Below are 26,806 nucleotides of genomic sequence, written 5' to 3' on the forward strand. Positions count from 1 at the left end.
TTCAGCACACTTTTGCGGAACCAACACACTTTTTTGGACCGGTCTGCCATACAAGATTTTGGCAACTTCTGTGCCAAAATGGGCAAATGGCACAAAATAAGTGTGCCAGAATCATTGCCATACAATCCCTTAGCTTCTCTCTAAAAGTCAATATTTACTAAGTGAGGTTTTCTTTCTTACTATTTTATTTATTTATTTATTTTTCTTTTGACAATTTATACTTCAGCAAATGTGGTTTATCATGACTTCCTAGTTCCTATTGCAATTATGTGACCTTTATGGATCTCCACAAGGTGAAAGCATAATGTGGAATGTGACCTTTGAACCAGACAACATGTGCCAATGGACAGTGAGGCTAGTGTGGGTTTCAACGAGAGGAGGTGCTAAAGGTACCAGTAGGAGAGGCTAATAAGTTGGTCTTGTCCAAGTGGAAAGTTTTGGCATAGCCTCAATCAAATGGGCCCATTAACCAAGATTATGGCAAAGATAACTCCAAGCTCCAAAATTAATGGGTTAGGATAGGTTCGTTTATGACATATGAGTAGCGTTTTATGTTACGGGCTATAATAGAATTATGGCTATCATGAAGGATATAGTTGGTTTATGTAGAAAATCCTATTGATCTCATGGGGTGGTTGGGTTAAGTTTCAAAATGAATAAAGAGAAATGGGCATAAAAGGTGCATAATATGGGGCTAATTCTCATAAGATGGTTATTTGGGGGGCGGAGGGGGCATGTCATATGGGCTCAGGACTGGATGTAACTTGGATCAAACTTACAGCTTGCTACCTATGAGATGGTTGCTAAGTTTCATCAAATTTGGATGGTTAAATGTCAACTATGGATTTCTTGATTTTAGGTTTCAAATCACTGGGATGTTAAGTTGTACTGTATTTGAAGGATCAAAACAGTAACAGAACAAGATCTTTTCACAGAGAATAAATTCCAAATTTGAAAGATTATCTGTAACACAGACAAACAAAGACCTAGAGTGATACCTTAGGAGTAACTATTGAACAACATTATGATAATAGGGACAGAATTGCAGACACACAGTGGAGGCAGATCTGTAGACCACAATTGAAATAGGGAGAACTAAAGATTATCAAGTAGAGATGAGCAAAGGTACCCTGGAATTTTGATGTAAAATGGATGGACAAATCTAGTTAATTACTAAAACAGAAAATACACTACCAACTCAGACTTGTTAATAAATGAAGAAATTGAGGGAACAATAAGAACAACAAAGTAACATCCAGGCTTTAGATGGTGAGGTGGATCGATTGGATCAACCACCAACTTACTTTGATCAAACACAAAACGTCTCCATAAAGAAGAATGGCTTGCAAAGCAACTATTGATTTCAATTTATGAGTGAGTTCTAAAACTCTTACATAAGTCTCCTTTTATACCTATTCGTGAGACAGAGATATTTAATGCATCAACCAACTACTGGCTAATAACTACATAACATTGATTCAACCACTATCTACTCTTGATAGATGAGAACTCCTTTTGAAAATGGAGTTCCATATTTTTATACTATAGCCCCTTCTATTGACTTGACAATTATCAAGTTCCATTCATATTAGACTAGACCTAGGCTTTGGTCTAGCCCATGAAGATCATCATATGTGGGCTGACTTTAACCCACTAGAATAGTTCTAGCCTATGAAACCCATGGACTGATTTAGGTAATATCCTTGGCCATTTATTGGCCTAACCCATTAGGCTTCTTCTTTCGATAGTATGTCTTCAATCCTACCTCAATTCTCCCCAACTAGAAGTAACACTTACACAACTTGGGATCATGTTTCTTGAAATTGTCAGCATGACTTCAAGTGCTATAATGTCATGGATGATTTTTCCATTTGACAATAAAAGCATGGTATTTGTGCCACAACAAATGGTTTTGTAAGGGCCTATTTGGTTCCATGAATCCAGAGATTTCAGATCTCTAGATTCATGAATCTGAGAATTATACCCGTTTGGTTGTAAAAATCTATAGATTCATGAAATCTAGAGATTCACCTTTTTACACTAAAAACGTGAATCTGTAGATTTATGGGTAAGGGGTGAAATCCAGATATTTCAAAAAAGCTATGCATTTGCACATTCACAAAAATCACGTCGATCAAAAATTTTTTTAGGATGAATCCACAGATTTCATTCCACAACCAAACATTTAATTTTATAAATTATGACTCCATAGATTTGAAATCTCCAAACTCATTTAACCAAACAGGCCCTAAGTCATCCAAAACCTCAATTGGTGGCGTGAGTTGGGTTAGCCTCAACATTTTTTCGGTGTTTCCATCATCAAAGTGACATCCTATATAAAGATGGAAGTTAGGCATGTTAAAGATGTTGCTTATGTTCATTTCAGCTGGTGCTCAAGCATATAAGAGTAATTGAGTAAGGTCCAATACGTTTCAGCACCTTGTATGGACCCATCTAATTTGGATGGAGTTGTTGTTGACTCCATGTTGGAACCTTTCTGGATTGCCATGAACCATGACCATGTCTCCGATTGAAATTGTACATATCGTTGATGACAATTAGCTATAGCCTTGTATACATCATTGCTTAGAGCTATTCTTCATCAAACATCAGTATGTATCTCTGTGATATGGCGGAGAAACTCCTCAACTTCAATATTGATGCGCGCTTGAGCTGGTAGCGAAACAAGGTTTGTAGGCCATCGGGGTGGAATTCTAAGTAGAATCTCAAATGGAGTATAACATGTCATCCAGTAAAATAAAACTGGATCAAGTATGACTGGCAATCAAAACATATATGGATAGGACTTATAACGGGGTCTCGAAAAACAAGTAATTTATGTTGGTTATTTATCCTTTTTTTAGGTTCATTGGGGTTTGGTAGGAATTTGATATCCTTATTTCCGTCTCATCAAATATTTTTTCCCATAAGGGATAGGATGATTAACTGAGCTATATTAAGCAAACTTAGTAATATCAAGGATGGATGACCATGTCTTCTCATATAATCACGTCTCAAACACCTCAGTAAATTTCCCAAACTTCAACTCACTACTTCCGTCTACCTGTTAGTTTGTGGATGTAGCACTTGAAATCTGTGACTTTGTGTCAATTTTCAACCACAATGTCTTCGAAAAATAGCTCATGAACTTGATGTCACGATCTAAGACAATGCTACTTGGCAATCCATGTAGTACAACCTCTTTGAAGAACATCTTTGCAATATGAGATGCATCAAAGGTTTTACAACATGGTATAAAGTGAGCCATCTTTGAGAATCAATCAATGACAACCATAATGAAGTCATATTGTTCTTTCATAGTATGAAATCCATACTAATATCAATCCAAGGTAAATGAGGAATTAGTAATGGTGAGTACATCCTGTATTTTGCTTGGTTAGCTTGGCTAGCTGACAGACTTGGCATCTCTTGATTACACAATCAACATCTTTTGTTTATGAGGCCAATAATATTGATCAGTAAATTGCATGATGGTCTTGTCTCTTCCGAAATGACATCCCAAACCTCTATCATGTAACTCCGGTATGATGCAATGTCATTGGGAAGAAATTGGAATGTATACCAAGTTCCCAAAAACAAATTCCCGTCATAAAGTATTTATGGTGCTGCCAGTCCTGCTGTAACTCCTTATATAGCATGGTGAAATCTTCGTCAGATGCATACTCGTTATGTATTTGATCAATGCTAACTGCATGTGCTGAAAATGTGTTTGAGAGCAGTATTTTTTGGCTCAATGCATCAGCCATTGTTTCCATCCTTGTGAGGAACAGCATCTTCCATGGTGCCCTTTTGGTTGGTCCTCAAGGATCTTCATTAACACATTTCAGCTGGGAAATTTAGATGGAGGACAGTGTAAGTCCTTTAAACCTGAATACAGATTGTTTTTTTCCCCAACCATAAAATCATTATCGTTCATCTGTGGTCAGCCAAATAGAACATCAGTGAGATGCATAGGGATTACATCACACTGTACCTCTTTGGCATACCTATAGAGTTTCAGCAGTACAGAACAATGCTGATTCACTTCCAAAGTATTCACATTCAGCAAGGATACCCAATGTGGTTGAGGGTGCTTCTCCACCTTCAAGTTTGCTTTCTTCGCAAAGGTGTTTGAAGTAACGTTGGTGCATCTACCATCGTCAACTATCACCGTCTCTAGACTTTATGCAGCTGTAGAAGATACAATTGCACCGCAAGTTCTCTACTTTGGTTTCAGCCACCAAGATGTGGCTGACTATATGAATGCCAAAAGCTTCGCAACCGTTGGCATCATCTTCATCATATGCATCTCTGTCATGGTCACTATCGGCGAGTGCACAAGGAAATTGATCATGATCTTCTTTGTCTATTGCATTTCGACTTCAGCCATAACGCTGATCTTTTGACAGTGCGGACAATGCTTAACATAAATCTCCAACCTCCTGACAATTGAAACATTGTGCATGGTTGCCACTATTTGTTGGAGTGTCACCCTTATCATGTCGGGTAGGACTGTTAGTCGAGGAGGGGTTGTCGTGGTAGGTGTTGGTACTGGAAAGTTTCGCCTAGTCTCCCCCGGCTTGGTATCTAATAAGGCCCTACTAATATCTTAGAAAATCAATACGAAAATACAAGATTAACAAGATAGAAGCTAGTTTTAATGGTGTCAGTCACCCCCACACCCAAAGGTGTCACTCAGCCAACGGCTGCCCAAGAAAATTCTCCAAAACATTCGATGCATCTCTATTCAATTTCCCCTTTATTTATTACCCCTCAACTAACCTTAATATTCTCTCTCCTCCACATGGCATCATTCTAGGGCCCTAACACTAGAAGGTGAATTTCGAGGGGCCGGTAGTGTTAGGGCCCTAGAATGATGCCATGTGGAGGAGAGAGAGTATTAGGGTTAGTTGAGGGGTAATAAATAGAGGGGAAATTGAATAGAGAGGCATCGAATGTTTTGGAGAATTTTCTTGGGCAGCTGTTGGCTGAGTGACACCTTCGGGTGTGGGGGTGACTGGCACCATTAAAACCAGCTTCTATCTTGTTAATCTTGTATTTTCGTATTGATTTTCTAAGATATTAGTAGGGCCTTATCAGTATCTAAACCTCTTGTTATTGGATGCCTATAACTCTCAGCATGTAGGGCTTTCTCCAAGCAAAACCTAACATTCTCCACATCCACAACGCCAAGGGCCCTATTAAATTTAGGTCGTAAACCCAATCTGAAACATGGTAAGACTTGGATCTCATAATACCTGTACGAGAAGGGTGGCTATCAAATTGCTTCGTATATTATGTAACAGACAAATTCCCTTTACAACGAGAATTTAATTTATCTTGTAGTCATTGTCAAAAAGTGGATGACAAGTACTTCTCTCTCAATTCTTCCTTCTTCTCCTCCCAGGCAATAAGTGCTCTACCATAATCCTCTTAACTTATATTCTTGAGTTCTCCACCATTCACATGCAGATCCAACTAGCTTTCTATGTACTAGCTTCATCCTCCTTGCCTTCGGTAGTTCACACCAATCAAGATAGTCACCCTACGCTGTCAACCAATAATACAACACTTGAAGATCATGCTTACCTTAAGTATTATTGATTTCAAGCATAATCTTTTGAGAGTCACCAACATTGCCTATTGAATGTGGGTTGTTCTCCAATGAAATAACTTCACAGGTACTCTACGAAGTTGGTTGCACAACTAGAATCATTTAGGGCCCTCTTCCTATATTCCTTCAGGTAGGAAAATTGGCTGCAAAGTGAGTTGGTTAGGAATCTTCACTAAATGAAGGTGTGGGCCATGACTAGAGGCTGCAACTGTAGCCTCCATTGCTGAGAACCTCTCTTCAACTTGCTTCTGGTTTGCATTGATCTGGTTGCTCAGTTGTTGAGACATCTCCATTATTGCTACCATAGGATCAGGTGATTTGATGGTCCAAAATTTTCATTCCTTGTCATGGATCTGATGTCAAATTATGTAGTACTATATTTGAAAGATCAAAACAGTAACCAAACAAGATCTTTGACAGATAATGAATTTCAGATTCAAAAGGATATCTATACCACAAAGACAAATAAGAGCCTAGAGTGATACCTTAGGGGTAACTTAGAACAACATTATGATAATTGGGACAGAATCACAGACACATAATGGAGGCAGATCTGTCGACCAGAAAAAATAGGATGAACTAAAGATGATCAAGTAGAGATGAGCAACGGTACCTTAAGTTTGATGCAAAATGGATCGCCTGATCTGGTTAGTTTACTAAAACAGAAAATAGATCGCCAACTGGAGTTGTTAATAAATGAAGCAATTGAAGGAACAACACGAGGGAATTGAGAGAACAATGAGAAAAACAAAGTAACACTGGGGCTTCACACAGCAAGGTGGATCAATTAGATTAAACCCCAACCTCCCTGAAGGGCCTGAACACATAGATAGTAAATGCATCAACCAACTAGTAGCTAACCCCCACCTAACTCTTCTCTTGACAAATGAATACTCTTTTTGACAACAAAGTTTCTTATTTTCACACTACGGCCCCATTTTTTTGACTTTGACACAAATACACAATCATCAAATTCCCATTCATATTAGACTAGCCCTGGTCTGTGTTAGCTCATGAAAATCATTATATGTGGACTGACTTTAACCCACTAGAGTAGGCTTGGCTCATGAAAGCCATGGACTGATTTGAGCCACATCCTTAGGCCATTTATTACCCTAACACATGGGCTTCTTCTTTCAATAGTATGTCTTCTGCCCTGCATCAGATATCTAGCATTTTAGTGGGCAAAATTGCCCCAATTTGGATCAAAGGTAAGGGGAGATGAAGGCTGTTAAGTGTATGAAGTTTGAGGGGATTTTAAGGGTTAGGGAAATTTAGGGTTTAAGGGATCATACTTGGGGGTTGGGGACTAAAAAAGATATTAAAGGGGGATTAGAAGAAGATAGGATAGGCTGCCAGGTGCCTTGATGGGGGAAGCTTTGGATTGAATAGAGATGGAGTTTGTAGGCTGTCAATTCAGCCACAGCAAGGATCTTGGTTTGTCTTCACCTAGAACCATAGGTCCTCTCAATTCTTGGACCTTTTCGGACCAAAATTGAACCAAACCAGTAGTTGCAGCTGCAAGCCCACATATAAGACTTAAATGCCAAGAACAGAATTCATATAATTCTAAATTGTAGCCCTTCCATTGAATTAGGGGGGGGCCTATTTAGAATAACATAAAAGAAGTCCTAGTTAGATTGGGACTCCTATACCAACTCTCACTAGGAACTAAAATAGCAGTTACTTGTGTCTTGTAATTGGACCCTTACAAGAACTAGTGGACCCAATTTTGGGCTCCTTATTGAATTAAAAGACCAACTCAAATAGAATGTCTAAAACTACTAGACTGCCTTTGTTGTTGGGCGGAATTACTAGAGGGCCTCCGTCCATCCAAAAATGACATTGCTTGAAATTAATCTATGGAATGAGTTCCACTTATTGGTGTGCTGCTGGGCCATAGCAGTAGCCCTAGATTCATAGAGGACCTGGGTTCATATCTTGTATGCTATCGAGTCTCATTTAGGTCGGGATTGTCAAGATTTTATAGATCTTGATGAAAATTTTGAACTATGAATGAATCCCTTGCCTTATAGTTGACTAGAAAGTAGAAATTCAATTTTGGCCCATTTGAACCTGCTTGTTTGTTGGAGATCTTGGCTGTTGCATCCTAGTTGACCTCCTATCAATCAAGGACCACATCAGGAACCTTAAAGTGAGATTGAAAGTGGGAAGAGTATGGGTTAATTATTAAATGGGTTTTTGTTTGTCCAGCTTAAGGCGAGGGGGAAAATGTAATATTCATTCATTTTGGATAAAGCAGATTGAAATGACTGAAACTGGCTGAAGTGGGCCACTACATTGTTCGATAACAAAATTTCTTTTGGCCACAGAAATTGAATATTTTAGGTTTGTTAACCAAAATGTGTCGAAATCTACAATTAAGATTTTCATTCAAATTGACACAATCTAAGGTTACATGTATGATGGATATTGTTTGTTTTCTGCCGCCCGTATTCCTTCTTGCTGTAAGAACTCGTAACATTCCTTTTTTTGGGGTTTTTATATGCTCATTGGAATCACAGAACCTGCTTTGCGTCGAGGAGATTCAGTCTATCTTGTGGGTTTAAGTAGAAGCCTGCAAGCTACATCAAGAAAATCTATTGTTACCAATCCCTGTGCAGCCCTCAATATTGGCTCAGCTGATTGCCCACGTTACAGAGCAACCAATATGGAAGTCATTGAGCTAGATACTGGTAATTCAGAAGTGATTGAATTTGTGTCCCAGCTCTATAAATTAAGCTTCTTCCTCATGTAATTTGTGTTGTCTCCGTTGTATTACTGTCTCCAGATTTTGGCAGTACATTTTCTGGTGTGCTCACTGATGAGCGTGGAAGGGTTCAAGCACTTTGGGGAAGCTTTTCCACTCAGGTTCCTTTTTTTTGTAACTTTATTATTATTTTTATTTTTTTTTCTTTTCTAGGGGCGGGCCTTGGCGCAATAGTCAGTGGACCACAGTTGTAGCCTAACGTCAAGGTACCGATACAACCTCTCAGCAGAAATTGCTGAGGTAAGGTTGTGTAGGAAAATTGGCCCCAGACTCTACTTGTGCAGAAGCCTTTGGCACCGGGTTCAGCCTTTGTTATTATTATTTTACTTTTCTGAAGCTAAAATCCTGTGTGCAGCTGAAGTATGGTTGCACTACATCTGAAGATCATCAATTTGTTAGAGGTCTTCCAATTTATGCAATCAGTCAAGTCCTTGACAAGATCATTAATGGCACCAGGGGACCACTGCTGCTGATAAATGGTGTTAGAAGGCCAATGCCTCTTGTTAGAATGTTAGAGGCTGAATTGTACCCAACTTTGCTATCCAAGGCTAGGAGCTTTGGACTGAGTGATGAATGGATCCATGTATGATTTCTTTTCCAGGATATCCTCTCCCCTTTTCTTTTTTTTTCTTTTTTTCTCTCTTTATGCCTAAGCTCTCTCTCATATCTGCTTAAATTATGAATGTAATGCTGCTTTATTCTCCTGATCTGTTGCTTTGATCATATCTCTTATTTACTTTTCTTTCTGTGCAAATCTTTGACCTGTTGGCTGGGTGAAATTTTGACAGGGATCTAGTCTTTGAACAATTTGATCTGCAATATACATGGGTGAGCTAACTTGTTAGAAAAAGCTGGTAACTTCTCTGTGCATTACTCAGAAGGCAACAAAATGAGATTGTGGAAATAATTGAATCCTTAGGTAATCAATGTGACCCCTAAGTTTCCTATTTATAATAATGTGAAATATACAAAGTTACATAATTACCCTCACTAACCAACTGAATAATAATAACTTGAACCGCAACTTATAATTAAACCAACCCACAATAAACCGAACCAACCAACATTCCCCCTCAAATTGAGGCATAGATTTTAATCATGCCCAACTTGCTCAAAATTGGGTAGAAATCTCCTTCCTTCAGTCCTTTAGTAAAGATGCCAGTTACTTGATCTCTAGATCTCACAAAAGGCATGCATATCAGCCCTTGTTCCAACTTTCCTTTACAAAAAAATCTGTCTATCTCAATATGTTTTGTATGATCATGTTGCACTGGATTATTGGCTATATTGATGGCAGCCTTGTTGTCACAATATAGGTAAGTTCCATATTAGAGCTTCTTTTGTTCTGTTTCTCAGCTACTTTTGGTGTCCCAGTATATCCCGAAGAACAAAAAAGAGAAAGAGCAGTAACAAACAAATTTCTCCTAATTTTTTTTCCAGAACCCCCCCCCCGGCGGCAAAAAAAAAAAAGAATAACAAATAATAGAGGAATAGAAAAACAAAACTATCATCATGTAGGGCCAAAATGGCTACTCACTTGTGTTTTCAGCATCTTGCACTGTGCCATCACATAAAGCAATTTATATAATGCAGATAATTTTAATCTATTACATAGTTGCACATCATTAGCGTTGTTCCCCACCCCCAAATTTTTAGCACTTCTAACCACGAACATATAATGGAGAGTTATATTGCAAACAAATTGGGTGCTTGAGAATTAAATGTAGTTTGCTTCCTGAAACAGCATTCCCATTGTTTTGATGTAAGTTTATTTTTTTCTTCTTTGTTCCATCATTGTTGTGATAAATTGTCTTTAACTAATTGTTGATGAGTAATCTTGTGTAGGCTCTAGTCAAGAAAGATCCTGTAAGGCGTCAGGTTTTACGTGTTAAAGGTTGCTTGGCTGGATCTAAAGCTGAGGAAGTGCTAGAACAAAGTGACATGCTTCTAGCAATCAACAAAGAGCCTATAACATGCTTCCGTGACATAGAATGTGCTTGTGAAGAGTTAGACAAATGTGGTGATAATGAAGGGGGACTTAATATGACTATTCTTCGACAGGTACGGCACAGTAGTTTCTTCACCGCCCTCTTCCCAACACACTTCATAAAATAAAGTGGGAGACAGATTTTCTTCCCCTGTAAACCTCTTGATATATACTTGAGCTTTTTCCTCATCATCTTGGTGTGCTTGGTATGCATAAGTGGGCGGCAATAAACTGTTCACAGAATCATCCTAAAACTTTTTTTTGTTGCATTTGCTGGTAGGGACGAGAAATCGAACTTCTTGTCAGAACAGATACCAGGGATGGCAATGGTACTACAAGAATGGTGAACTGGTGTGGATGTATAATTCAGGATCCTCACTCAGCGGTGCGTGCTCTAGGGTTTCTTCCTGAGGAGGGGCATGGTGTCTATGTGGCAAGGTGAGAATATTTCTTCTTGACTCAGATCTAGTGTACTAGTAGTTCACCAAGACTTCAATTCCAATCATTAAATGGAAGCAATCTTGGAACAAAATTCTTTTTATCATTAGGATGCACAACCAACACTAACAAGAAGCCAGACATGTCTCGTTTGCATAACTTGAACTTCTACTAGATTTATTTAGTGGAATCAGACTTAGTTTGTATTTTTTTCTCTAGGGTTTGCAGGTTTGGTTGAGCTGAATCCAAACTGCTCCTCAGAGTCGTCAGTAGCCTGATCTATGATGAAGTGTCATGAATTCGATTCATCTATCCACCAAAAAAACCAAGATAAATCTTACTTGACTAGGCATTGCTCGATTCAGTTACAAATATTAGTGGATTCTTGTCTCTCCCACTCTTGCATCTTTTTCTGGGATGGTTCTGAAGGCATCGACTTGTTTTCACATGAAATTTCGTATCGTATCAAAACATTACAACTTGTGTTATAGAAATCTATCATTTCGAGCGGAACCTGTGAAATAACGCAGTTTCCGCTAGTTTCATGAATTTCTGCCCCTCAAAATTTCAAGATTTTTTCAAGTTTTTTTCTAATTTCTTTTGCATTCTACCTCGTTTGACCTCATTTTAGCAACTCCTTTGCATTCCTTCTCAACTCTTACTCTTCCATTGTTGGGTTTTTGAGAATCAACCAAGATGAGTTAATAAAGTTCTCCATTTTTTATGTTACATATTTAAAAATAGGAGATTATTTAGAGTAGCATGGATGTCATTTTTTGAGCTTATTGTTATGCTTTTTAAGATACTTAATGCGTATTTTTTGTATCAAGCATTCTCTTTGAAAAATGTTAGACATATCCTGGCAACACGGGAGGCCACTGACAGCCGATAAGAAGAAGAGTGAGTGCAATTATTGCAAGAAACAGATGGGAGGAGGTGGCGCCACTAGATTAAAGGTGCATCTAGTTGGGGGAAGTTGGATGTAGTAGGATGTCAAAGGGTGACTGTAGAGGTCAAGAGGACAACGACCTCTTACTTGGCTGGGGAAAAGCAAAAGAGGAAAGAGAAGAGAACACAAAGGGAGGAGTTCGAGGATGCATGCCTAGATGACCTTTCAGAGCCAGGAAAGCAGGATTTTGATCCAGAGGAGCCAGGAAAGTATGGATGTGACCTTGACTTAGAGTCCCACAAATGAGGAGGGCGATGATGATGAGTAGGGAGCAGGCTAGGATTAATGACATGAGGAGGTTGCTGAGGCCAGTAGGTATGGGAGGCACACGTAGCTCCCAAGTCCCTATGAAGAGGAGTCAAAGTGTGAGGGCGGAGATTCCTATCCCAGGGGCCCCAACAAGGGGTCGAGCTTCATCAGCACATCCTACAAATCTGAATCTTGAGATTCTTTGTAATGATCCGGCCATATTTAGGAGGCCTAAGCAAAAGCAGAGAAAGTTGAAGCACTTGTGGGGGAGTGTGAAGGAGAAAGTGGGGATGGCTTTCTCCAAATGGGCTATGTACCATAGTATTCCAACACTAATAACCCAAGGGTCCTACTATAAAGATATGATTGGGGAGATAGGCAAGGCTGGGAGTGGTGTACAAAAGCCCACACCAAATGAGATATATAATGTCTATTTGCCTAAGTATAAAGAGGAGTTGAATGAGCCAATGCAGAGCTGTTCTAGTGGTTGAAACCAACACCTTTTAGTGAAGAGGTCGTGGGTTCGACTCTCGCTGAGGCATATTAATATCCCTATCCCTCGACTTACTAAAGCCCCTTTAAAAAATAAAAAATAAAAAATAAAAAAGGAGTTGAATGAGTATATTAATGGATTAAAGTCCATGTGGGCTTATTATGGAGTGACTATGATGGTTGATGGTTAGACTGGTTCCATTAAACAATCCATCATCAATTTCGTATTGAATTGTGATGGGAGATAGTGTTCCTCAAGCCAGTAGATGAATCCAGTGAAAAGAAAGATGCAAAATACATTTACAAATTATTGAAGCAAGTGGTGAAGGAGGTTGGAGTGGAGAATGCGATCCAAATCGTGACTAATAATGGCTCCATCTACAAGAAAGTTGGGTTGAAGATGATGCGGAACTCCAAGTATCAAAACATGCTTCTACTTATAATACTAATTTTAATTTTTAAACACATATTACATTACATATACACTTTATGACTTTATATTGATGCCTTAATGGACAGATATAAGCTCTTTTGGACTCCATTTGTTGCTTACTACATTGACTTAATGCTAAAGGACATAGGAAAGGTCAAGCTTATGAAGAATACTATGGAGCAAGCCCGACAAGCGAGCTCCTTCATCTATAACCACACCTATGCATTACAAATGATAAAGAACAAGGGTGACTTAGTGAGGCCAGGCTTAACCAAGTTTGCTACCAATTGAATAGCACTACACAGCTTTGAGAGAAGACTAGCCTTAGGAGCATGTTTGCATCAAAGCAGTGGTTTAATTGGGAGGGTTCTTCATCCATAGGAGGAAGGAGAGCATAGTTGACTATACTTGATGACAATTTTCTAGAATAATGTGGGGATAGTGGTGAAGATGCTTAAGGCTGTGGTGTATATGTTGAGGATAGTAGATCAGCAAAGAAGACCTAGTCTACCACACATATGGGCTGCAGTTGATAGGATGAAGCAATAAATTGCTCAAGTGTACCCACAAGGCAACAAGAAAATCATCAATACCGTCCAAGTTAGAGGGGAGTCTATATTATAGCATCCACTACATAAGGCTAGTGAGTTGTTAAGCTTAGGAATCAATTTAATTTTCATTATATTGTCATACTATTAAGTATTGATTATTCCCTCTTATTTTTGCTTTTTCTTACACATCATACTATCTAAATCCCAAGTACCATTACAAAGACAATCTTGGGATGAGGCAACATTTGGTAGATGTCGTTCAAAGTGTAGTGGAGAAGTTGGAACCAGATCCATCTAAAGAAGCAGTCATCCTTGTGGAGGCGAGATTGTGATTTGATATTACAATTCATAGTTTTATACTAAGTTATTAAGTATTAACTTAGTTATTGACTTATTGTTTTTTTAATTTATATATTCAATGACAGCATTTAGGGATGCCACTAGGAGCTTCGGTCGTTCTGTGGCCATATCGGGACGGGAATCAGCCCCTCAGGGGTAAGTTAATTCATTTTATATTTAATTAGTTATATTCTATCTTTAATTTGGTTACTTAAATATTGAAATGACTTGGAGTCTATGTTTATTGCAACTGAATGGCGGTTGTAATTTGGACGTGACTCACCCCACTTGAGTACAATTGCAAGCAAAGTGTTCTCCCAGACATGTTCTGCCACTGGTTGTGAGCGAAATTGGAGCGTCTTCAACCTCATCCACTCAAAGAGGCACAACTAATTAAGTGTGAAGCGTCTAAAGGACCTTGTGTATTTACACCATAATATGAGACTAAAGGAGGATCATATTAGAAAGGGATAGACAAAGAGAGTAACAATATCGAGTTGACAGACATATTTGAGATGGATGATGCTGATAACCCAGTAGTTGACTGGATCGGGGACGTGGAGAGCCCTTATTGGATGAAGAGGGAGGTCATCCCAATAGACAGATTGTAGAGGAGACAAGGGCTAATGGTGGTGGTGGAGTCAGTTCACCCACGCGACACAAGATTTAGACCATAGTGGAGTTACATCTCGAGGCAAAAATATTTCTTCGACATGTTTGAGAAAGGGGAAGGGGAGACAACACGGATCTGGCGCGGAGGACACTCCATCATATGGGTCTTACCTTTCAGATGATGCGGAGAGCTTGGTGGGCTCTATGAGATTGATGAGCGTAGATGATTCCAGAGACCCACCTCTAAAGGATCCAGATGGCATAGGCCCCAAAGTCCTCATATGATATTGTTATGGAGAGTGTTGGTTCTAGTGGGTAGACTTATGAAGCTTATGGTTATGGACCTTATGGTGTCCCTCTTGGCTATCAGACTCAAAGTTAACCACTTGTGGAGCCTTATGGTTATGGAGCTTATGGTGTTCGTCCCACCATCACTTATCGGAGTCAGCCACTGGAACCTTATTGTCATTATGGAGCTTTTGGTGTCCCTGCCCCTACCGATGACCAGGGTGTTTCTTCATTTGTTGAGTAGATGTTCCACTCTACACCACAGTCACCACCAACCCTTCTATATGCAATTAAGCCAATTCCTTATCTGAAGATTCCCAACTTCCCACCATCAAGACATCTTAGGTATGTGGATGAGGCCACATACAAAGCTACAATTGCTGACTACGTCGACAACTATATGGAGCAAACATCATAGGATGTGTATTGTCATTTGTATGGGGTGCAGGGGGAAGAGGGAGACATGGAATAGAGCAAACTTGTACTAGGTAATATTCTCGATTCTTCTCATATATACTATATACTTGAATGTTACCTTTTCAATGATTTTTTCGGTAAACTAGTAGTTCCATTGTGTTTATTATGCTTGAAATAGGCAGTATGCAAGAATCTAGATCATTTTGAGTCCATATGATGCCCAAAATTGAAGTTCTAAACTTCAGTAAAAAGAAATCAAATGTTTCGACCAAAATTTCGGCCTTTTCCTGGGTCGAAATTCAAGTTTCGACTGAAATTTCTTCCTTGCTTGAGAGTGGCGGTGGTTGCCCAGTAGTTTTTCTGGCCACACTATGTTTTATGCAGCCTGCAAGATGATGTCCATCGCTGTCATCCCACACATTGAGATGGAGACGAATCTTCATACTTGAACCTCCAATTCCCACACTTTTGACATGATTTGGGACTCCATCTTCTTTAATGTCACTCCCAATCTTCATTTGATTTGGCATGGCTCTATTGTAGACTCTCCAAGAACAGACATATTGTTAATACCTGAGGCCTGGGTTGTTGCATGTTTTCAGGCTCATAGCCAGCCCTTTTAAGGCTCATTTGGCTGGATCTTGTGTATAGCTTCTCTGCAACCTACCCAACCCCCCCCCCAAGCACCACCCCTCTTCTATTCTTTTCCAGGTTTTGGTGGTGCATTTTTTTAATTCACTGAAGAACCTAAGTTATTGAACCCTAGCATTTTAGACAATTTGATGTGTGATGTATGTAATGGAAGTTCAGATTCATTAGTTAACCAAAATTTCGAGCTTACAATTTCTTTTCCATGAACTGTTTAGTATGACTGCCATGTTTTGTTGAAGTAGAGACACGAATAGCCTGGACTTTTTTTATTTTCCCAAACATGAATTATTGTCCAATGATTTCCATTAATAGACAAATTGATGATTGTTTTTCTTATCTACAGATGGTGTCATGGGAGTCCAGTGCATAGATATGGTTTATATGCTTTACAGTGGATAGTTGAAGTAAATGGGAAACCTACTTCTGATTTGGAAGCCTTCGTTGATGTGGTAAAGGTATGTATACCCTTGATTCTTGTATTTTCCTTATCTTACATATAAATATTCTAACTGCTGGCTTGTTTGAGTGTTTTGGTGGTGTTAACTATTTCTTTTATAATATGTCAAGCAAGTCAAATGGAGAGTGGGAAGATAAAAAGGGAGACAATAGAAATGGAGAGGATTTAGTAGTCTGTTGAGGATGGGGAAGGTAGGGGAGCCTGTCAGTGACTCAGTTGAGTCGGCTCAACTTTCCTGTAGCATGTCAGATTTGTATGCTTCACCTCAGCCAATTCAATTTAGTGAGTTCAGTGAGTTCACATCAAGGATAAAATTGCACTGTACCTAAATTATGGAGCTCCTTTCGGGCATGGCAACTAAGGTTGTGAGCCAAATGTTTGCCATGTTCTCCTACAGTTTCTGGTTAAGAGACTATATATTCGAGGTGGTTCAATTAACAGTTGGCATCCTTTAAATCTGTGAAAAACTCTAGAACAAAAGGAAAGAATCCATTTTATTGTTTCATAGGTGTGATTCATGTCAGATGCCAAACCAAAGGGAAAAAAATTATTTAAGAAAGAGAGAGAAAAGGTGCACAACATTTCTGTAATTATCTATTGACAGCAACCCACAGTACTTCCACTTGACTTTTGGATTGGCCTTTGTTTTGTTAAATCATTTACAAGTTCTTTCCCTGGTTGTCAGTGACATACCTATAGTAGTTAATGGATACCATTCTCTACAACTGTCACATGATCTCATGTGGTTCAAGTACTTTTAACTGGGTTATTTGTGTTGTTTCTGTTTCATACAGTTGATGTTCTCATTTTGAATTTTCCAAATCAATTTACAGGGATTAGAACATGGGGAATTTGTCCGCATAAAAATAGTACACCTGAATGGGAAGCCTCGAGTGCTAACTTTAAAGCAGGATCTGCATTACTGGCCTACGTGGGAGCTGAGTTTTGACCCAGACACAGCTGTGTGGCGTCGCCGAACAATCAAAGCAGTGGACAGCATTCTAGCATGAATGAATCCATTATGAAGTTCCCTAGTGTGTTTCCATCACAAAGCACAGCTTTACCAAGTGAGTACTTTGAGCTGGTCCTTGCTGATGCATTTGAGAAGAACTGCCGATAGTGGTGTCCATTGGCTGCTATGCCATGCTCAGCGGAACATCAATAACAATGGTTGCAACTAGACATAACTGAATCCTAAGTCAACTGCTAGTTGCATGTAAATGGTACAAATTGTATGAATAGGTAGCATCCTCCGTACCCCCAATCCTGACCCCCCCCACCTAGAGGGGAAAATATCCCAAGAACAAACCAAACCCAAAGGAGAACAGAGGAGTTTCCATGGGCTAGTATTAATCGGGTAAATTTTGGATAAATAATGAAAATTGTTTGTATGGAACTTATAATTTATATCAAGGAATACACAATTTTCAGAAATAGCTTGACCATTCACCGTTGGAATTTTAGCACTTATTTATCACTCCATTACATTTACTCTCTATAAACTCTTCCTCCTTTCTCAAAAGTTTGACCTTTAATTTCTCCAAAAAAGTGAATTTTTACGTCCTCCTCCTCGCTCCTCCTCCTCAGATATTTTAATTGCCTGGAATCAGAAGGGGAATAGGGGGGGTGGCATGATTATTAGAGCCTTGGCCTTCCATGTAGTATCTTTGAGTGAGCGACCTCTATAGGATTTCCTTGCTGTCCCTCCCAAAATGAGCTCATTGTGGGTTAGCCAGAAAGAAGAGGCGAGGAAATTACAAGGGTCATGGTGTTTCTTCTTCATTTTCACTGGGTCGACAGAAGAGATCTAATTACCATTCAAATCTGGTCTAGAAGAGATCTAATTACCATTCCAGATGTCGATTTGAGTGCCTATTTCCATGGTAGGCAAACTTAAAACTTCTCTACGTTTCATTTTGCTTGGGATTCCATATGCTTGTGCAAATAATCAGTAAATAGGATGTCAACAGATTTCATTTTGCTTGGGATTCCATATGCTCCATAATGTGATTTGGGATTTCCAAAGCCCAAAGAAGAGTTGGGCCTACTAGCTATTGTTTGATGATTTGATCTACTAAGGTTTTGCCACAAATTCTGGGGGGTTTTCTTTTCTCTCTCTCCCCCAACAGATTGCTAGTTGATTGTAGCTTATAATGATGAATGTTGAAGAGCTAGAAATTAGCAGGGCTACAGGGGTAAAGGTATTCATTGTTAGAGCCTTGAATTTCAATTGTCTTGATTGTCCATTTGATTCTTCCAACTTTGCATCAATTCAGCATTTCAATTTTCTTGATTGTGGTCCATTTGATTCTTCCAACTTTGCATCAATTCAATGCATTTATCATTAACAACATGAACTACTTTTAACTTGCCATAAACCTGTCAAATTCAATAGGTAATCTGAGGTATTTATTTGGCCTTTCTCCATTTAAGTTTTTAGCACACGTGAGAACCATCGCTTAAACCTCGAATCAATGTTAGGGTTAAAACTTAATAGCGATTTTTTGATAGTAGTGGTTTGTCCATTGACTTTGCAACAGATATTTAGATATTTCTCAGGGTTCTAAGTTGTTGTAAAGTGACTTAGATAGTAAGAGAACAATAAAGTGTCAGGCAGATGCTTTTACTTTTCACTTTTAGAGGCTTTAGTTGAGCCAAGAGTTTGGGAGCATAGGAGATAAGGATCACTTTGTCCAATCTTTATATAGAATTGTCCAATCACAAATATTTCCATTGATACGAATATGGTAAGACATGTAAATGATACATGTCATGATTATTGACCATTAATCCCCACTTCGATAGTATTATTGAGCGAGCTTGATTGCTGCGTATTTAATGTGAAGCTGAATTGCATGCGATCTATGAAGGAATTAATGTTGCAAGCGAAAAGAATTTCAAGCCTTTATATGTGGAATCAGACTTTTTTAAAGCTATTGATCTGCTAAAGCTTAATGCAAGAATACAAGGAAAAGTAGCAAGAGTATTGCATACAATAAAGGAAGAAGTGGGAAGCTATGAAGGAATTAGATTCCAACATGCGTACCGGGAGTCCAACTACGCTGTTGACTAGATCACAAAGAGACCGACTTCTTTAGAGGAACGTTCGCGATTCTTTCTGGATCCACCCCAAGAAATGGAGGGTTACTAAACCTCGTTTATTTGTTACCAAAAAAGAAAAAACGTGCAACATGTTCTGTCGATGGTCGAGATCAAATCTCGACAGAGATTTTGATCACGATCCCGTCAGATTTTATATCGACCATCCATTTCGATGGTGTTGAAAACCGCAATGGACAGTTGAGATCAAAAATCTCAGTCTAGATCGGCAACACAGTATTGCGCATTTAATGAGCAACACCGAAGTTCAACCCCTTATTATTTACATACCCTTCCAAAGAATCATGTGTCATTTTCATATGTAGCTTTATATTTTGAAACTAGTGAAATAGGTTATGTGGAGTATATATCCCTTTGAGGGACCAAAGCAGATTGGACTAGTGAATTAATTCTGGACAGCAATTGTTGTCGGTGAACGTTCATGCTTTTTAAATAGCATTTGATGTCGAATTGGATAAACCAATAGGCCTAAATTAATCTGACGAATCTGATAGCTAAACTTTTGCAATTGAACACATGTACATCTCTTTTGACATTGATAGAAGACAACATAAGATGAGGAAATCCCTCACAAGCTTGACCATCTCCATTTTGTTTGTAACGTTTCAATTTTCTTTGATGGCATTTTGATAGCATGCATGTTCTCTCTAAAAAATATATCATTAGATCCAAGATTCTCCCAACTCCTGAAAAACTATCTGGTGAAATTGAGAAGAAAATTGTTTTCCAACAAAAACAAAACAAAAAATAGAGAAGAAAATTTTGGGTCCACGATACTGAAGACCCAACTAACTCACACCACCAGTGGAATATTAAAACAGGTAATCACAGAACAGGTCAAGGGTTTAGCGTTAACTAAACTTATTATTGCTTCGGAAATAATAACCATTCATATCCGAGATCCTGATGCTTAACAATCACCTACCCTTGGGCTGTATTCAATTATTGTTTTCACCTTCACTGCAGGTGTTCCTCAAGGTAGATGATAATTACTGTAAGTCATCTATAAACGTATTGGAAAACTGATAAGGGTTCACACTAGAGAATCTTTATACTTACAAAGAGAAACAAGAAAACAAAGGCAGCCGAATTGGGTGTTCAGTATTGACCATCATTCTTCTGTTTTAGGGCTCCAGTTCCCGGTGCTTCCTGTAACCGATGGATGGAATTAATATTTAAGCAAACAGTTCCTGGGTTTGGCTAGATGGTGTTGGTCTTGTAAGCAATCAGGTCACCATTCATATCTGCAACACATGGAATCACATGAATTAGATATCTAACCAGTGAAACTATCACATGATGGCAATGTGAAACAGGCTTTCTCCTCTCTCTCTCTCTCTCTCTCTCTCTCTCTCTCTCTCTCTCTCATGTGGTTTCAACTTTCAAGTTTCAAATCCATTTTCATACCAAAGAAGTTTTCAAACTCATTTGTCTCACACATCAATGAGTTCCCACTGGAATCTAAGGACCCACGTACAACTCTTCTAAGACTGAATCCTTGTTGACTAAGTCTTTGTTCTGTAGTGAATGGAAGGAACCTTAGATCAAATCAGAACCCAAATTCATTCACTCTTCCTTGGTGTCTAGCTGTTGTCCTCTCTCGGGATTACTGTGGAACCCTGTCCCCAGTTCCCAACAAACAATGGGAAAACTACATTGTAGGGAATCTAGGGATGAACGGATATAATATTGTAAGCCACCTCCTTCACAAGCTCTCCTTCACAAGGTCTCTCTCTCTCTCTCTCTCTCTCTCTCTCTCTCTTATACACACATGGGAGATTCATGGGTATGCCGCATACTTCGCCACTTTTTCATCTACTTAACCTTGAAAATGGGAGTTGATGAGAACTTTTATTATGATTTCTCTCTCAACTAAATCTCTAAGATATACTTACATGGCCCAGCTGCATTTTAGATTAATTAGTACTGACAAAAACTACAATTAGCTAGCTTTGCCCATAATGTTTCCAGCTGCCTCTTCAGTGTCATCTTCTCTCTCAGTTGGCCCACCCTACTGACTCATATCTATTTAGAACTATTCAGCCAATTAAGAGAAATAGTTGGCCTACTACTACTACTGTTGGTGGGAAAGAAAAATTAGTCTTAGAGGAAGTTTCTTGTTCAATTGAGTCATCTCTTATCTTTATATTTTAAAAGAGAGTTTCTTGAACAAGTGGCTTAGAAATAATAATGTTAATAAATATGAAAATATCACTTCAAATCGACGAGAAAGATAAGTCTAGAGAGAGAAGGTACTGGATACCTCAGTTGTCAATTTAGAGAACCTTTTATCAAATTTTTACTTTTCTTTGACTCAATATTGTTATTCCCTTTTCTTATAATTATTGTCTCTACCTGAAGAGGATAACAGTTCTACCCTATTATTTTGATTCCATTAATGATTTTCCTTTTGAACTAGGGGGACTTTGCTTCTTGCTTTGGGCTTGGAGAAAGAATTAGAAGCTTGAAGAATCTGCACCTTTGGAAGGCTGGAAGCTACATGACATGTGATGACTGAAAGATATAAGGCATGTTCAGATGACTGTAACTAAGAAAGGTGAACTGAGCATTTAATATTAGACTGTTGAAAGAATGGAAAAGAACTAAAGAAAGACAAATACAAGCTCTGAAAAGACCTCCACAACTGAAAGATGTAGATTGCTCAAGTAAAGTACAATGGATCATAACTTGCCCACTCAAGCTGCTGCCTACACCAGTCACCTACTTCTAATGGGTATTGCTTGTTTGTAAGAATTCCAATCCACTATCCACTTCTAGGTAGGTGGTAGAGGGACTACAACGGTTTAATTACAAGCATCGATGTGAGAGAGAGAGAGATCGCTTTGCTAAAACTGCTGATAAATATATTTTTTGGGCAACAGTTTTATCCTTATTGAAAAAAATATATCTCCTAAAATAGTTTTTCTTATTGTAAACATGAGACATATCCGAAAGATGGTGATTACATTCCATGTTTATAATAGTTTCATATAAGAGAGTGTTGAACTATTGGAATTATCTAAAATTATATTTAGTGTCTTTATATAATTCAGTTCTCTCTTCCTAATTTCTAGAAGTTAAAATGTTATTCAGTTTGGTCTCCTACAATATTGAAGTTTAATTTTATCTATAATTTAGTTTTTTTTCATTTCGTCTATAAGTTAGTATGTTGAAAGTTGACATTATACTGTTCCTGAAAATAACATTTTTCATCTGCGTTCTTTAGTTGCAATCAACTAATTTGACTTACATTTCAAACACACTCACTTTTATTGTATTGTTTAACCCCTCATTAAATAGAATTTTACATAAAAATATTCATTTTGCGCTTTCTAATTTTCTTCTTAATCCCATTTAACAATCAACACTATAAAAGTCGACTGCACACTTTTGACAATGTTCCGAAGAGAAAAGAAGAATAAACTGTTCTCAATTTTAAGTTTTTACTTACTCAAGCATAAAAAGCTTTTTAATCCTTTTATGTTCCCATTTACACATTTTAGTATCTATCTTTCTCTTATTTATTTGAAATAACTTTTATACCCTCACATTGTTAGATGTATATGATAAACTAGAAAATCACCTCTTTTTTGAAACTGAGGCAGACAACAACTTTCAAATTGCCTGATCAACTACTACAACTGATTATTTAACAAGAACAATAAAAAAAAAAGAAAGGTGGAGAAAAGCAAAGAAAATATCTTTACTCCATTATTGGAAAGATAATGGATAAAAACAAAAGGTGTTGGGCCCATTTATGGGACATTGTATTCACATATATAGTGTTCTGGGTTTTCTGATTACCAAAAAAAGGGTTATGGGTTTTTAGAAAAACAATGGATAAGAGTGGCCCTTTATGGACACAATTATACATATAAAAAGCCATGTACAACACAAACTACAACCAAATGAAACACTCTAAACAGCATTTACCTTTTGGCTTTTGGGCCACACAATATTATTTAGTTCCCTCCCTATGTAGAAAGGCAAAGTATAATTTATCCATAAACTCCCAGCAACCACAAGACCTTACCCAAGGTACCAGTGGCCCACTTTGGAGATCACATTTGGGCCCACATATCAGACTGATGATCATAATGATAGTTTGAGCCTATGATAACTTCGAACTGTTCCATTTCTGATTGATCCAATCATGCAACTTTTTGAGTTCTTTGTCATAGATTTAGTGGATGATTAGAAGATGATGATGATAAAATAATCATTTAAGCCCTCACTGTTTCTTCTTTCTTTCTTTTTTCTCCTTATAAGAGTAAACATCTTTTTAGATAGTTTAATTTAAAAGGGTTATAAGATGGATTATATTACATAAAACTTTTTGGATGAATTTAAGTTGGGATTCTTTGCCAAACTGTACTGGCCTCTGTTCTTGTTGTGCAATGAAGGATGTACATTGAATTGCAACATGTAGCTTGTGTTGGTTCAAGTTAACTCCTCTAGATAAAAATTTATTTTCTCAATTTAAAGAGTTTGTAAAGTCTGTTCATAAAATGACAAGTACATAATGAGAAATTAAATGGAACTTCAGCTATTGTTGTTGCAAAATCTTGTTCGACTGCACGATAAAGTATACCTGCAATAATGTGCTCGACCGGATTAGTTGAGAAATGCCTCTGAAGCCTTAGTTAGTTGAATACCCAATTTATGAATGAAGAAAGTAGATTGCAACAAGCAAATAGCTAGCTGAAGTGATTCCTAAAAAGTGTATCTCATTATAAATAAAGGCATGGGTATTTATAGTTGGAGTGTGAGTCCGATTTGAACTCTTCAATTGAGTCTTATTTGTAAAGAGAGAGAGTTTAACTAGCATTGTAATTGTTGAATCCGATCTGAACTCTAAGAACAATTCGATCATCCTGTCTTGATAGGATTCACATCCCTAACTTCAAAGAAAACAGTTGCTATTCAAAAGGTCAATGCTTGAGGTCCAACCAAGACTTGGTTGAACCAGATTGAACCTGGTCGGTTTTCATCAACTTGATTCGCCTATTTATGATACATATTTATCTATTTGGAGTTAATTAATAATAAATACTTGACCATAATTGTTATAAATTAGAAGAGCCCTTTAATTATTTCTCTTTCTTTTTGTCATAAGTTGATTTGAAAATCATTTATGTTCCTCCAGTAAAGTTGGTCAACATGATTTTTCTTTTTCTTTTTTGTTAAGGGGTCATTTTCATTAAGAGGGAAGCAAAAAGAATAAACATAGGTCAGCTGCATAATTTGGTCAACATGATAATTTTTATATATTTTTTTAAATTCAAGGTTCATCTAAACCAGTTGGCACGCACCTCAACTACATTCTCAAGAGAGCATTTATATAATTAATATAAGCATGGTTTTGCCCTTGGCCTTGAGAAGATATAAACTCTAACAAAAGATAGGATAATCTTTGAACTAATGTGGTTGCAAGGTTTCTTGAGAAACAACATCTACAATGGTTTCTTACAAGTATGAGTATACCTTTTGATTCTAGTGTCAAATGATGGAAAAGCATGTCACAAGCTGGCTATTCTAGTGTTTAGTGTTATTGGCTATCTCATGTATGCCATGACAAATAAAGATCAAATTAGAGGTACATTAATAATCCTACTATCCTATATTTCACCTAAAAAAGATATCCTAATAACCTACATTAAAAAGAGCATTTAAGATTTTCAAATACCTTAAAGGAACAATAAATGTGGCAGAAAGTTATGGTGGATATCCTTTTGTCTTGAAAGGTTTATTTTCTTAACATTATTAAGAATGTAATACTAAATTTTAAATTTGTAGATGTTTCAAAATGAAATCAATGTGATATTAAATTACTACTTAACATAGGTTAATTTTATGATCAGGAGAATGTATAGCATTAGCTGTAATGTTATTTTCTTTATTTTTAATTAATTAACTTTCTTATGATAGAAGATAATACATAATGATTATAATAATGAAACATCATTGTTAAGATTTGTGACCCTTACATTGAGAGTTTGATAAAAACAAGCCTATATGAGCCGACCTCTGTGAGATTCATAAGTGCATATTTTTGTTAGCTTTGCATTGAGATATGGGCTATAGGACCTAGGAGTTTTTCTCTCTTTTTTTTTAATATTATATTATTATCATTATCATATTAAATAAATATAATCACAAAAAAAATAGCTAAAAAAATTCATAATAAATATTCAAGACTTTGTGACCCACAGATTGTTTTTTCCCTTTTTTTTTTTTTTTATAAATAATTTTATGTCAACCACTCACATTTCGTGTAACCATAGATCGTGAGGGCCTAAACCATCAAAGAACAAAACAATTATATATGTATGAAAAACATTTTTCCGTAAAGAGATACACTTAAATGCCCTAACTAATTTGGAATTGAAACACTTTTTTTTTTTTTTTAAATAACTATAAATTAAAATTATCTCAATATTTTTTTTTGGGGGGGTAAGGATAAATGGGATCCTCAATTCCTAGGCTTTTGGTAAGAAATCAATATTGATTTAGGCCCCTAAGAAAAATTGATGCTTTGTCTAAACCTTAAACCCAATTTCAAAGGTTGTGTTTGTCTGCAAAGGTAGGAGTGGAAAAAAAGGATGGAGAAAAAAATATGTGGGCCCCATATATAATGGGTGAGGGAAAATGAAAAAAAAATGACGGGATTTTGTAGAAAAGTGTTGATTATAGGTCTCATATTTTATCTTTCACATTTTTTCATAAAATTCTACATATTTTGTAAAGTTTTGAAAAAGTTTAAGATGAAAAAATTAGGTTGCCACATCACCAAACAAGTTTTTTAAATTAAGAAAATTTGTCTCTAATTTTTTTTACTCTAAACAACTAAATAATCTATATTTTAGAATATAAAAGAAAGTAAAAAAATTTATTTTTTTTTTTCAAGAATTTTCTCACCCCATCATTATTCCAACAAACAAACGCAGGAAAAGGAAAATTCTTTTAAACAGTAAATCCAAAAAAATCCATATATATCGGACGGTTAAAACTCTCTCTCTCTCTCTGGAGTAACCGTTTCCCTTTCCCTCCAATCTCTATAGAGAGAGAGAGCAACGTAGTTCGTTTTCCTTCGCACCACGTTTAACCCCTGCTTCTCGCCCACTCGGAGTCAAAACAAGTGAAGTGACCCATAAATTGACACGTGGAAACTATAAGATCCAAGCCGAACCGCTTCTTTACGGACTAACTTCCGTTAGTTTTGCCGCCATATTAATTCATGTTAACGGTTACTTGATCTACAGTAACGAAATCTGAACCGATCAATTGCAAAACCGTCCAGTGATCACTACTTCACAACTACTGATCACCGGGCTTAACCTAACGGTGAGATGACCATCTTTAACGGAAGATATAAATGTGGATTATTTAAGAATAATAAAAGTAGTTAGATCTTATTAATTATGGTTTAGGTTGTTTGT

At 37.3% G+C, this 26,806-nt stretch overlaps 1 protein-coding gene across 1 annotated transcript in view; it reads left to right on the top strand.

Moving 5' to 3' along the window:
- LOC149024882 (protease Do-like 7) overlaps nt 1-17,807 on the top strand; it is a 118,347-nt gene extending 100,540 nt beyond the window's left edge. The window contains 7 exon segments of the mRNA XM_089145076.1: nt 8,140-8,310; nt 8,406-8,485; nt 8,740-8,967; nt 10,230-10,445; nt 10,652-10,809; nt 16,134-16,245; nt 17,081-17,807. Coding sequence (XP_089001202.1) covers nt 8,140-8,310; nt 8,406-8,485; nt 8,740-8,967; nt 10,230-10,445; nt 10,652-10,809; nt 16,134-16,245; nt 17,081-17,257 — 1,142 coding nt within the window. The 3' untranslated portion in view covers nt 17,258-17,807.
- Nucleotides 17,808-26,806: the final 8,999 nt, after the last annotated feature.

The sequence above is a fragment of the Hakea prostrata genome, chromosome 2 (assembly GCF_041222555.1).
Source record: "Hakea prostrata isolate BN-2017 chromosome 2, UWA_Hpros_2, whole genome shotgun sequence".
NCBI classification, from domain to species: domain Eukaryota; kingdom Viridiplantae; phylum Streptophyta; class Magnoliopsida; order Proteales; family Proteaceae; genus Hakea; species Hakea prostrata.